We start from the raw sequence: 14,404 nt of genomic DNA, 5'->3' as shown, positions 1-14,404 counted from the left end.
CATGTAAGGTAGAGAGTCAAGCATCTGGCTCAATTAAGGATTTACGGTCATTACACAGTTAGTGCCAAGAATTGGATGTTTGTGTGTCTCCTCCCTCAGTATGAACCTAGAACTGAGAGCAGGGGGACCGGGTCTGTGCTAGGGTTTTGGAACTTGCACCCCTGGCCAGCATTCACTGCAGCGCTGCCCTGAAGCCAAGAATGGTTCTTAGAACGGTCTTGGCCTTTATTGAAAATAGGATGCATAGCCTAAGCCTCCTGACAGCCAAACAGAACAGTGTTAAAATACTCTAGAACTGAAACTGTATGTATAATCCTGCCTAGAAAGCACCTGATGTACGCCTTATCCCTCCCGGAACATTTCTTTCCTTTAAAAAAATATTTTGTTAAAAAACACTATGATATGAGGGCGATTGACTATTTGGTTTCTTCTAAGTAGATGCTCTTAAATTAATGCATATAAATAATTTGTATTTAATTTCCTCCTTTCCTGTTTAGCAAAGCATCGAATGCACAGATCTGTTATTCCCCCTCCTGCGACCCCCACACAAAGTCACTTGGTCAACACTGAGTCTCTTTGTGTTTCACCTTTTAAGACAAATTGTGCCTCTCGATCTGCCTTGGCCACAGGGCTCATAGGCAGGAACGCGGTGTTCTCGCTCGCGCTGCTCTCCGCGTCTACGCTCGTCAGTTCGAAGTCCTCCGATCTCCTCGCATCAGTCAGAATCCGAATCTGCTCCTGCACAGTTTCTAGCAATATTTTCACTTCATGTTGTTCTGCTATAAGACAATTACTGACAGGGGAACTCACATTGACAAGTTCAGCTGAATAGGAGTTTTTGCACCATTTGATGCCTGTTACTTCAGAAACATTTTGCATTTGCATGCAGGCTTCGTCCAAGCCCACAGATGGGATGATGGGAACTGAGTTGGCCCTTGAAGATGAGTATCCGACCAAGTCCTTCTGATCCACGTTATTAAAATAAGGGGTTGTCTCTCTTGAAGGCAGTTGCATATTTATTGAAGTATTCTGAGAAGTTTTTAAACCACTAGATGAATACCTGAAAGGAATAAGAAAGATTTTTTGTTGCAAACTGAGCAGCCAGATGTGACCAGTGGAAGTAATGTTGTATGAGAGTCAGAGAGCTGTGCTGCAAGGATACATGGCTGTTTCGAGTCACACTCAGAGCACTTAGAGCTATTGTGGCCCAGGAGAAAACAGCAGGCTCTGGAAATCTGGGTTTTATTGCCACTGCTTTTCCCTCTGTCCCATTTTCCCCACCAGCACATGAGAATAATAACAATAAATTTTTATATGCTTTCAGGAGTTACACTGTACTGGATACAAGGAAGGTTTTTACAGTATGGGTGGTGAAGCACTAGCATGGGTTGCCCAGAGAGGTGGTGGAAGCCCTGGAGACATTCAAGATGAGGCTGGATCAGATCTGAGCAAGCAGATGGAGCTGTAGATGTCCCTGCTCACTGCAGGGGAGTTGGACTCCACAGCCCTTAAGGCTGCTCAGAGCCTTCCAAATCAAAAGATTCTTCAAATCTTTTTTTTTTTTTTTCCCTTCCTATAAGTCAAATTCAAAATCTCAGTCTTTCATTTCTAACCGGAGAAATGGATTGATGTTTTCTTGAACATCAGAACTCTCGATATCAAATTGTGATTCCAGGAAAACACTGAAGAAGAGAAATTGAAACAAAATTATGTTCTTTAATTGCATGGAAACAATCATCTGTGCCCCCTTTCAAATATGCAGTGTCTACGTGCACTGTAACTCTGACAAACATGTCATTTTTTGTAATCATCCAATGCTGACATGATTTGGTTTCTTAAGACCTCATCTGGAAATAATGTCTTGTGCTCATGAAAATGTTATTCACCTATTCTACAAGAAAAATCATTTATCCTCCACTTACGTATATTATAGCATGATTTCATTTATTGTGAGGCAACTTCACTGAATTTTTTATCAACATTCCCATTTTGATTCAAAGCCAAATTCATTACTCTTACCAGAAAATGTTTGCACTGATATATTTAAAAACCAGAAATGGAAAATATACTAAATATAAAGGAAACAATGCTCAAGAAGATGTTTCCCATTCCTGAAGTATTATTAGAAATGCAGTATTTCTACTACTTGTGATTACCAAGAACCATAGGCATCACCTCCATGCTTCATCAATATTTTATGCATCGTCAGCTTTGTGTTCTTATCACTATGTGATGGGGCAAGCCAATGAGAAATCTAACATGTTTTACTGTTGATCATGAAAAGCGATATCTACATCTGGTACAGAGGAAATGTCTGAGCTCAGACAGGAAGAATATTTTCTGAAAGCTGCTTAAACCTACTGGACTTGCCCCGGGGTATTCTATTTACACATGCCTTGCTTCTTCTGACATTAACAGAAAGAGAACTTGGGAACAGCAATTAAAGTGTTCAAAACAGCCGTAGCCTAATAAAAGCATACAAAGCTAATTAAGTGGACAGATTTCGTTTGGCCCCAGCCTCCTGGTGAGCTGTCAGACAGACAAAAGAGGAGGAAATATCTCTAGGCTCATTTCCAGGAGAGCGCTGCTGACTTGTAGCTAGCTCATCTATGGTGGCTGTGTTTCATAACTGCTTGATGTGAACCTGGACACATGCACACATGCAGCACTGTGCGTTGCTACACTGAAACTCTGCAGCAGCACTCCCAGAAGACTACAAAGCACAGCTGGGAGCTCTGCAATAAGGAAGAGGCACTGTGAGCTTTGCTGCTATCTGATGGAATAAGATACTGCTTTGGGAAGTGGGACCCAGGGGAACAACAAAGCAAGTGGCTTTTAGGAATATGAAACAGCATTTCTTGCACAAGCTATGCAGCTGCGTTTACACTTTACTCTGAAACAGGAAGGGTCGGCTTTTGGTTAATTACTTTTGTTCTGTGCTTAGACACACTGGCCATCTACTGAAGGCCTTTTTTGAACAGTTTTTGAGAATCAGTATAATGAAAAACTGATTAGCTAAATTATTCCAGAGGGACGACAACTGAAAATAAATTAATAATAAAGGAAAACAAAAGAGTGCAGACCTGTTGTGCCCATTCTTGTTTCCTTTGCATTTGCTTATTATATAATTGTTCAAACGACTATAGCTGGAGGGATCTCATCAGCTGCATTATTCCCCTTTTTGGTAATTCAGGCCCTAAATATATTCTGGGTTGCACCCTGAAAACAAAGGGAGTGAATGTTTTTAATGAATTTCACATGCAATGGCTGAATTATATGGATGATATATGAGCGAAACCAAAAAAAGATGGAATTATCCAATGAGTTTAGTGAGATAACAGTAACATTTGCCAATTCCATAAAAGGGATTCAATTATTCTTGGTATTTTGAAAACTAATTGGCAGTAACAATAACATGTAACTCAATGCCTGGCATATTTCCATAGCTGTTTGTTTTTTGTTTCTTTTTTTGAAGGGCAGATGAACACAACGATTTTATGCCAGAAGTACATGTTTCTGCCCTGTGTTTACACAGCTTTCAAAGAAAGACTAAGTTGAATTAAAGCACATGTACTGTGTGTAACAGGCAACGTACTGAACTAGCAGGGATACGACTTCAGAGCCATGTGAGAGCCGGCTTTTAGTTCACTACAAACAAATCCCTGCTTCTACTTCTGATGCCAAACTGTTGCTGGTTACAACAGAATGAGATTTCAGTCAATAAGCACCTCTAAGTGCAGAATAATAATAATTGTTTCCTGTAATTGTTTCCCAGAACTAGAATGTCCCTTAAGAAAGGTATTTGTATTATTTTCATCTAAAAAAATAATTTTGTCTGAATAAATTAAATTGTGCATGTACTTCAAAGTGCAGCTCTGCCCAATCTTCTACTGAAATCAAGTAAAAAAGCCCACAAACATTCATAAATATGCAACAGCAACCACCTGTTACACAGTTTTCAAGAGTCTGTGTCAGTGAATGAAACTGAATGAAGCATAATTACGCTGTCCCTTAAAACAGATATTAAAGCAAGACAGGCAGGACTTATGACTTAAAATACAAAATGAGCTTCATTCAGTGTAGCGCAAAGAGCTTTGCTATAAGCCCAATTGCTGTAGATGTTCACTGTAGGAACTTGATGGCCAAGTCCATTAAGATGAATGAGAGTCTCTATAATGACATCAGCAGGCTTCAGCTCAGCCTTGGAAGCATGCATACCTACCTATGTGTCTACCTAAATATATGACATGCTGGGGGTCTGCAAACACATCTGTATTTGTATAAATATGCATTTGCAGATATAAGGTACTGCCTCTAGCAGCTAATACCAAGCAATGCAAACAGCTGTCACTGTGGGACCAAAGTATCGCCCTTCTCTTTGCATGCATGCCCACGACACCCCAAAATGCTCATTGGACTCTGAGATGTGACTACCATGGAGGTATTTGTTTACTTCAAGACCTTCATTTCAGGAAGGTCTTTCTGCTACTCTGAGTAGCGGACTGATGAACGAGTCGTATTTGACTTGAAGTCTACAAAGGCCTGAATTTGCAAATATTGAGAGCTGGTGTTTTCCTGCAGCAGCAAAAGAACCCCAACTTCTCTAAGGACCTTCCAGTTAGGCTGATATCCACTCAGAGCACCAAAAATCTCAAACAGATGGTAAGAGAAAGATTTGGGGAAAAGGGTTTCCTGGTTAGAAGACTTCCACTTGCAGTAGAATTAGAACATTTTCTTTGTATTTCGGTTTGGAGATCAGATGTGCACTTGAATTTTAGTTGCTACAGCTGTTATATTTTAGTTTAGTTACAGTACTTCATTACTGCATCCCTTGTAAAAAGCTTTGTTACATTCTGTAAAGACTACGTTTTCATAAAAATATACTATCCATTATCAAAACACTTCAATAAAACAAGATCAAAGAGTTGCTATAATTTTCATGCCTCGTGTTCACATGGTTGTAATTCCTTCTCATGGGGACTGGCTTAAGGATGCTGATATCACATCTGTGACACTGCTGCTGGTACTCCAACATAACAGCACTTGCCAGTGTGTTTGCAGGCCTCTTTCTGAGGATGTACCACTGACAGAGGCAGAATGAAGCAAGTCGAGTGGTACAGACATGGATAGTACAGAAAATAAGGACGAGGTGCTCTAGGGACTGAGGCCAGAGGGGTTGCAGCACGGTGAAAAAAAATCAACCTTTTGAAGAATGTCAACAGGCCAGATACAGACCAATACAAGATGATAATTGTAATATCACATACTGATTTCCTAGAGGAGAGCAAATACAGCTAGCCACACAGCCTTGCTGTGTTTTCTACCCCGCTTCTCAAGATAAAGAGGCTGCAGCTTTCTTCCACGCCTGTGTTTCAAAGCACTGCCACGTGGCAGGGAAGCAGCATTCTCCCCGATACAAAACTACCATTTTGTCACAACTTTCTTAAGGTCTACATTTTCATAGGAATGAACAACAGTATCCTGACTGTAAGAAATAACAAACAGGTTCTCCCCAGAAGAAGCAAACTGCATCAACAAAAGAAGCATGAGACAAACCTGAACCTTTGAACAGAGGCCTACAGAAAGTTGACTCTCTTTATGCTTTGTTCTCTCCTGTCCCAGGCAAACCCCACTCGCAGTCTGCCTCCCTAACTACTCTAGTCAGCTTCATTAGGCAGATTCAGCTACAAGAGACCTAGAGAGCAAAGTCACATTCCCTCCTGGGATGCCTGGCTGTGGACTGATGCATGCCTGCTTCAGTCTCTGCTAAGCTGGGACTCAGGCATCTTTAAATGAGACCAGAGCAACCCTACAGGTATTCCTCCTGGTGTTACATGTAGTGTGTTTGCAGCGATTCTGGGAAGCCTCTGGAAATCTATAGGGATATGTAAATATTATGCAAAAAAACTCGGCAATTGCAAAAGACTTCAAAGGCTGCTCTAGGTGCTTGGGAGCTCTTCTGAAATTCAGACCTTATGTACAGCTGGAGGTGAATTAGAAGATGAAAAATATCAGGTTCTTTGTATGTGTTCAAAGACAAACTCACATGAACCGGGTTACAGTTTTCCATCTACAGCAAACATGCAATCTACAAAGACTGCATTAAAAAATATGAAAGCTGGACTTCTGAATTATTTCCTCTTATTTGTCCAGTGCTGACAGAAGAAAGAAGTGCTGTGCAAACATTACGTAGAACTACTTCTCCAAGCAGTGCTGGCCTGCTGTGGATATTTCATTACTTACCCATGACAAGGTATTGTGTCCTGCTCTGTGATCCTGGACTCTTCTAGCTGTTGATATGCTGGTCCCGTAATCCCATTGAACCTACCCCGAGGTAAGGGAGGAGTCCTCCGAAAGGCATTTCTATGTAGCATCCCACTTTTCTGTCCTGGACTGCAGCATGAAGAGAGACTTCTAGAAACAACACACCAAAGATACAGTGACAATTATCATTGCAAAAAGGGTAAACTTCTGCAAAGTGAAGATTCAAAATTAATAATGCATGGATTACTGTTTCTATAAACTTTGCTCTGGCAGTCTACCATGTCAGCAGAAACTCTCTAAGGATACATATTGCTATAATCCACAGCTAGCTGCTGTTTAGGCCGTATCTAATAGATCACATCCCTTCTAAGAAAGAAAATAATTGACGGGCATCTTAAATGTTTTCTTATCCTTGATGAAGGATGCTTCTTTTATTCCTTGCTGCATACCATAATCGTGCTATAAGGAGATGGACCCTCCAATAGTGGAAATAAACAGCAAAAGTCCATCAGATGGAGCCTTTTATATTGCTTTTATTCTTTTTTTTATATACATTGATTGTTTTCTTATTTTACATATGTGATAAATAGAATTCTTTCTTTTCATGGTATGATAGAAAAATACTCTTGTAAACAACATTCTTGTAGTGTTTTGTAAAAACAGCTTTCTTTTTATTTAATGCAGGAATTGAAAGGTATCTAGAATTCACACAGTATTTCTTCTACAAACCATAAAACCAGGTTTTGCTAACACAAAAATAAGGGAACACAAAATAATGTCGAAATATAACCCATTTATACTGCATGGCATGACTGGCTATTCATTTTTCAGCTACTCCTTACTTCTCTTAATATGTCCTGGGGCTCAGAAATGCATATGTATTATTTAATATTATGTCATCTCCTTAAAGAAGTTTTAGTATAGGTTTTGTGAATGCATTGTAAGAATTATTATTGTTGGTTAGGTGAATAATTAGAACTTCTGATAAAATTCAGCTATGCAAATGATTTAACCTAAATTCACTTCATTTTTCATAACATGATTTAGCAACAATCCCCATTTTATAACTAATGGAAACTTTACTTACATTGGGGCCACACCTACTCCCAAAGAAATTCTTGCTTGGATCAAATATCTTAGACAAGTTCTCTTGAAGAACACATTTTAAAACCTACCCTTTCTCTCCAAACTCAAAATAGTAGAAAGAAATTCAACTCTCTCTCAATCTCTACTCTACTGCTCACGTTCCTTTTTGGTATCTGCACTGTTCTCTTCCACACTTATGCATGCCTGGTGCTTTTTAATTGAAAAGACGGATAACTCATAGCAATAGCATTCCCATAAAGATTTTTGATGCTCCCTTAAATAGATTTTCCTCAGCTATTAAGAAGACTACAAAAAAAAAAAAAAAAACAAAAAACCAAACAAACAAAAAAAAACAAACCCAAAAAACTCTGGGAACAAAAACAAATTAGACTGATATTCTGGCCTTTCATTCTTGAGGGCCAAATTCAAATTGCGAGATACAGCTTGTGTTCTTTAAAATAGTGTTACCATATCACAAAGCAATTGGCAATTTCTGCTCAGGAAACTTCAATTATTAAATCAGGGAATCTTAAGAGGTGCAGTTGAATGAATAATTCACAAAGGATAATGAAATTTTTGGCTTTTTGTTATTACTGATTGCAGTACGTTCATCAATGTACTAAGGAAGTCAACAAACTGATTAACTTAACAAACTTTGCATTTATTGCAGATATTTGAAAGTAGAAAGGCAATGTTTAATAGCACTTGCTTTGCTTGTAGCCCAGAAGGCCAATAGTATTCTGGGTTGTATCAACAGAGATGTGGCCAGCAGGGAGATGGAGGTGACTGTTCCCCTCTTCTCTGCCCTTGTGAGGCCCCATCTGGAGTACTGCGTCCATGTCAGGGGTCCCCAGCACAGGAAAGATGCAGAGCTGTTGGAACAGGTACAGAGGAGGGCAACAAGGATGCTCAGAGGGCTGGAGCACCTCTCCTACAAAGAAAGTCTGAGGGAGCTGGGCTCTGTTAGCTTGCAGCTGCATCCCTCACAGGCCTCTGCTCCATTGCTTGCATGATGTACTTCCCCCCCTGCAGACAACAGTGCCTTTCCAATTTCTCCAGGTAATTTACCCTTCTTTAGCCACCGTTATAGTTTCTTCTTTGCTCTGTTCTCCAGTCTAAGTGGGTAAAAGAGATAATCCATGTAACTAAGCTGTTCAATAAAGCAAAACAATAAGGAAAGCTGTAGCAAACGATGTCACCAAAATCTATCAATTGATTACTGGAGAATAACAAAAACCAGAACAGGTCTGAAGTGTCTCACAAGTAATTCATCAACTAGGGAGAAGTGTAGTTCTGATGAATTAATGGTTTGAAATAAATAGCTCAAGAATCTCTAAGGTTAATGAAGAACTTGGGATTCATCCTTGTAAACTGCTTTGTGTGAAAATTCTCTTTGGGTTGAGTAACTGAGTAAAAACAAACACTGTCTCAGGAGGAGGAGTATTCCCTTCTCAAGGCACGTATCCAGCTCTCCAGTGAGGTTAACTGTTCATGGAGAGGAGATGACTTGCAATGAATTTACAGTAACTCTGGAAATCATCCTGAACTATTTTTTCAGTTAATTACTAAACAAAATTGATTGTACATCTCATTATGAACACATTCTAATGTACCTTTGTTAATGGAAACATGAAAAGGACTAACAAGAGAAATATGATTAAAATGTTAAAACTTCAGATGTTAATTCCTTCTTGTTTAATGAGCACAATGGAACTATAAGCACAGTTGTGTGCATTATCACTTTATTTACTCTTTCCCTTTTTTTTTCTTGCCTCTTCAATCTCACTTTCCCTTCTGGTGATAGTACTATCACATCACTTCCATTTCCATCATCCTCTTCCTTGGTATCTCTTGCATTCCTTCCATCTGTGCCTTCACATTTTCCCTGTGTTCTTAAGATGCCCCCTGCTGTCATGCTCTAAATTAGATATTCAAGATAAAGATAAAACATCAAATTTTTTTTTTTTTTTTTTTTTTTACACCAGCTTCAGTTTTGTACATCTTGTACTAAATGCAAGCTCATCTCTAATATTTTTAAGCTGCCTTCATCCACACACTTGCTGTTCCAATAGTTTTGTTTTAAAAAAAAAAAAGACCTTGAACTGGGATACATAACTGTAATTCATGAAGAGCAAAATATACAGAGGAAGAAAAGGAAATTCTAAAAATTGTTGTAATTACTCTGGCTCTGTACTTACAAAATCTATACAGAGTGGCATATTACAATACCTTTAATTTTATCTACGGATAACAAGATGCAAACTGTGTTGGCGAAAGCTGAAAGTCATACTGCTTGCCCTTGCTAGACAGGAATAATGAATATATACCCCAATGATAGAGATAGCTGCCAGATAAACAGTGTCTTCTGAAGCTTCCTGGGAGCCACATTTTTAGGCAATGGTACACAATCTTCTGCTAACATGTGTTCAGATCAACTATTCAGACTTTCAACCAATTTTCAGTTGTAATAAAAAGGATCTGTTAAACTTGAGAACATAAGTGTCTCTCAGTAAATGCCATAGGAAGGCATAGTACTGTGTCACAAAGTCCTTTTGTCAGGCTGTTAATAAGAACGAGATTACACAAAAAAGCACAAGCCTCTATTGGCACCCTTGGTATAGAGGGTCCCTCAAAGGAGAGAGCTAACGTCATCTTTGGGACTTCAGCAAAGCTGCATGTGATTAAAGTCATACTAAGTCTGTAAGGTATTATGAGTGTATTATGCTAAAAAATGGTGGCATAAGCTGAGAATTTTAATAGTGTTTTATTTATTTGATTTGTTTAAATCCCCATAGCGTCCTACATTCCAGGCATTTAAGCATCGCTTTTTTTCTCCTGCCTTTGCAAAAACCAACAGTGTAACAAAACACCAAAGATTATGCAGGAGAACAACAACCCACAAGGGCACAACGACTTATGTTTTCCAGCTTGTGTTTATAAACGGTTGGAGCCGGTCAGATCCTCAGTTCAGGTGATGGAGTAAGACCTCCTTGCAGGCTTATTTTTTCCTTTTCATATGAAGGAGCAGCTCTCCAGCTGCTAGTCCCCATGTGCAAGCGTAACTATTCTTGTGTTCTTTAGTAGAAATGGTGTTATTTGCGTACTCAGGAATAGCACTTGCTGGAGCTTTGTAATTCTGCACAATGACTATGTGTAGCCTGGGGTCACTATCCCTGGTCCACCAGTTAGATTCATGCAACAGGAAAAAGGAACCAAGATGTCAAAGGTGCGTAGGTGGCACAGAGTTCAGCCAGCCACCATGACCTCATTCTGTGCTTCCTATACAGCATGGATCAGCTTCTGTCCTAAAATGACTACTCCAGAAAGTTGTTCTACATTGATAACTCAGAGTTTAAATTCATTATGATGAGTAGATATCTATTTGTATCACCAGTGTACCACCGTATTTGTTCATTTTAAGCAGGTCTTTTCATTCTCCTTATCTTTTCTCTGATGTTTGTAAGCAGCTGTCAGTCTTCATTTACTACAATGAATGAGACAAACTAATCCTTTCCATGGAACACAGATGATTCAACCCTTATTTTATTAGCGCATCAATGCAATTTGAGCAGGAGGCCATTTTATCCACACAAGAAAACACTGGTGATTCCTCATGCTACATTCACATGCAATGAAACATTATCTCATGAAATCATTTTAAAACTCCTGACTTTCTGATGGCAATGTCTTCACTAATGTACCGTACTTTTCTTTTGCATGCTTGCCTCACTTTGCAACTTGGCTACCCTTTCACCAAGTGGTGTGTGCTGAACGTTTTGTTCCTCATTTGTTTTTCAGCTCATGGGAGAAGCTTTTGTTATTAGTTCTCAAATGACTGGGCTTGTGTTTAGTACTGCTGAATTCTGAACCACGTTATCCACTCCTCAAAGTTACCTGATTCATTCTTTACCTCAGATCTAGAACAGTATCTATGCTAACCCTATCTTTGAAGTAATTTCTTCAGTATGTTCCCACTTAAGGACATTGATTTCTGCATTTTACTTCTACTTTGACTGCTGTAACGTTTATTTTCATACATTTTGTTCCATTCCTGTTCTGCCTTCATCCCCAAACAATCATCCTTAATGAAAAATAAAATGCATTCATCCGGGATTTCCTTACTTGCTTCACATATTCTCTCTGTTCCTCCATCAGCTTTGCTTCTTTAGGTAGAGTACTCTTATTACCCAGCCAGAACACTTGATTTTGCTATCACCAGTAATCCTTAACTCTCAATGCTTTCTGAAAATGTTCACTTCAAGAATGACCTCTTGTTCGCTGTGATTCATTTTGTTCCTCTTCATTCCTCTAAGCCATTTCTTTCGAGTAAACTTTTCCAGAAGACTATGTTCTTTCCTTGGGAAAATACCAGACACTTCTTTATACTTTCTTCTTTTTCCAAGGCTTCCTCTTAGTTGTGTTACTTTTTCAATATCTGATTTCTAAAATTCATTAATTTTCTTTGCAGAACAACTTAGATTTACTCTTTCATTTAATTTAAACTGAATCAATTATATCGAGAGCATAAAGATCAAAATGCTAAGTCAAAAAAAATGTTTTTACCTATTTCTTTTTAATGGAGTTTAAAAATGCAACTGCAAATTATTTTAAAGTTTAGATTAAAAAAAAATAAATAAATTGTATCCTATTTTGGTACTTTTACAAGGCAATACAATTGGTTCGTGCTTCCAGCCTCTGCATTTGGCTTTCATCATAGCATTCTCTGAAATGAATCCCACTGAAATCAAAGATGAATGAATCAAAGACTGAAAGTCAGCATGTCTAGCTACCAAGAAAACTGCAATGCAAAAGGATCACACATCAGTCCAACAGCTAACAAAATCATAATCTGTTACTGTGTATACATAGACACTAAGGGCTTTCTTTCTTAAACAACAGATAACCCGAGATGAATTTTTGAGCATACTGTAAATTTTACAATAAGTGTACTCGCTAAACATGTTTGTTACTTTCCAGTTATAATTAAGGATTATTTTAAATGTGGGAACAAAAGATATTAAATACTTGTACAATAATAACAGCGAGTAGTACAGAGGAAATATTTCAGGAGTAAGACTCAGTGGTGATTCAAATCTTTCATCTTTATATCAATTCTTTGTATTCAGCTGAGGTTGGCAGAGTGAGAAAACTTATTATCCAGTAATCTTAGTGAAATAACTAGGCGATCTCTTCTCTGTCAGCCAAATTTCAGCAAGCCAGAATGATTTCCTGCTCTGATAGTCCTAAAGCCAGGAAAAATTTCTTTTGTTCTTAGAAACTGTTGAGCAGACAGCTACTGATTTTACGAAATAATCGCCAGCCATTAATGCCCTTGAAAACGCAAATAGAGAAAGCGAGTCTAGTTGTGGAACAAAATATTTCCATGGTGAACAGAAAAAGAATAGACAGTTTAACAATTGCATAAAATGAGACCCCACAGAGCTGCTCTAATATTTCCAGGTCCATGTCAAGTTTTGAAGACAAGACACCACTCTATTTTTGTCTAACTGTTCATTTTAGGGAGACCAAGAACTTCAGCTAGAACCACTTTAGATCTGCGTCACTGCAACTCAACGTAATGGAATGAGGGGATGCTTAGAGCAAAATGCATCCTTGTTTAAAAAAAAGAAAAAATAAGCTTCATTTTTCTCATCTATATTTTATATACAGAAACAAGGGCTAATTGTACCTAGACTGTCATTAATTAGACGGACATTACAAAAAGACACCAAATGAAATGGAGAAAAAAAACTGCATACTGCACAACATTTAGAAACTACAGAAACTGAGTGACTTAGGAAGCTGCCACACGATGCATAAATCAAAGACAGTCTTATAAGTCATTGGCATGTTAAAGTCTGTTGCATTTTTTATAAAGCAAGGCCCTTGTATAATGAATCTTAAGTTATAAAACTATGAAAAAGAATTTGTTATAAATCAAGCTGTCTTAGAACAGTTCTGAGGCAAAGACTCTTAATGGAGCCCAATGCTTGACACCTGAAATAATGTACGTTTTTTTCCCCTTTATAAAGAGAGGTTTTGGTGCATGAATGTGTTCAAGTGAGTGCTTTGGAATTCTGCATTAATTTACTAAAAGTTCAGTGTGGCTTAGTCTGTAATTTCCATATGGAAGACAGCGAGTTTAGCATCATTCAGTTCTTGTTTTAAGAACCTTGTATACAAGAAATATTTAGTCCTTATTTCCACATTTTAAAGCTTAATAACGTAATAATTCAGCACCTAAACAATTTCAAATCGGGCTGTTGCAACCCTGTTATCAAGAGCAAGTGAATGTCACTGTATTTTTTCTAAGCTTCACCTTTTGATTAAATTGGGATTAAAATATCCACAGAACTTGAAGTGGGAATGATTCTGGGCAACATAGTTCATCCACACTTAGTAAAATTATTATGCATGTATTGAAAATCTGCAGAGAATAAGGAATAAACCCAAAGAAAAGCATCTGATGTAATAGTTGGCATTACTTTTTCATTCCAAATTAAAGGTTTAAGTAAGATAATGTAAGTAGGATTCAAATATCCCTTCCTGGTTTATATGGAACACTGTTGTTGGTTTAGCCAATCTTCCAAACGAAAGAGAAGGAACGTGACTGGGGGACTGCAACAAATGTCCTCTTGGCTTTACACAAAACACCACAGAAGTTAAGTTATCACCTCATGAAATCCTCTGCTAGCACACTATGGTCCTCCTTATCTCTCAGCATTCTTGCCCAGTCCTCCTACCCATCTGTCACCCCCCTAGCAGCATCCCTCAGCTTCCACCACCCTGTCCCCCTGATAGCTGTTTGCTCACCTGTGCTGCTTGATGGGCTGAGTTCCTCTGTCAGGAGACAAAGCCTCTGGGAAAGACTGAGGACCTGAAAAGCTGGACTCCATGACTTTGTCCAGAGCAGGCCCAGGATGCCTATCTGTTTTGGAGTACTGTGGCACAGAGAATAAAATGAATTAATACATAAAATGCAAAATACATTGCTGATGTTATTCAGTGAGAACTGAAATTAATAAGAAGTACTTTAATTTAAAAATTAAAATCA

General features: G+C 38.4%; 1 protein-coding gene across 1 annotated transcript in view; it reads right to left on the bottom strand.

The window, feature by feature from the left end:
* Positions 1-552: 552 nt before the first annotated feature.
* NRG3 (neuregulin 3) overlaps positions 553-14,404 on the bottom strand; it is a gene marked incomplete at both ends in the record, with an annotated part of 374,647 nt that continues 360,795 nt past the window's right edge. The window contains 3 exons of the mRNA XM_079536012.1: positions 553-1,060; positions 6,244-6,414; positions 14,164-14,291. Coding sequence (XP_079392138.1) covers positions 553-1,060; positions 6,244-6,414; positions 14,164-14,291 — 807 coding nt within the window. The remainder of the gene's footprint in view (positions 1,061-6,243; positions 6,415-14,163; positions 14,292-14,404) is intronic.

The sequence above is a fragment of the Tetrao urogallus genome (genome assembly GCF_951394365.1).
Source record: "Tetrao urogallus genome assembly, chromosome: 5".
NCBI classification, from domain to species: domain Eukaryota; kingdom Metazoa; phylum Chordata; class Aves; order Galliformes; family Phasianidae; genus Tetrao; species Tetrao urogallus.
The sequence above is the reverse complement of the archived record's forward strand: the minus strand, read 5'-3'. Positions and strand labels throughout refer to the sequence as shown.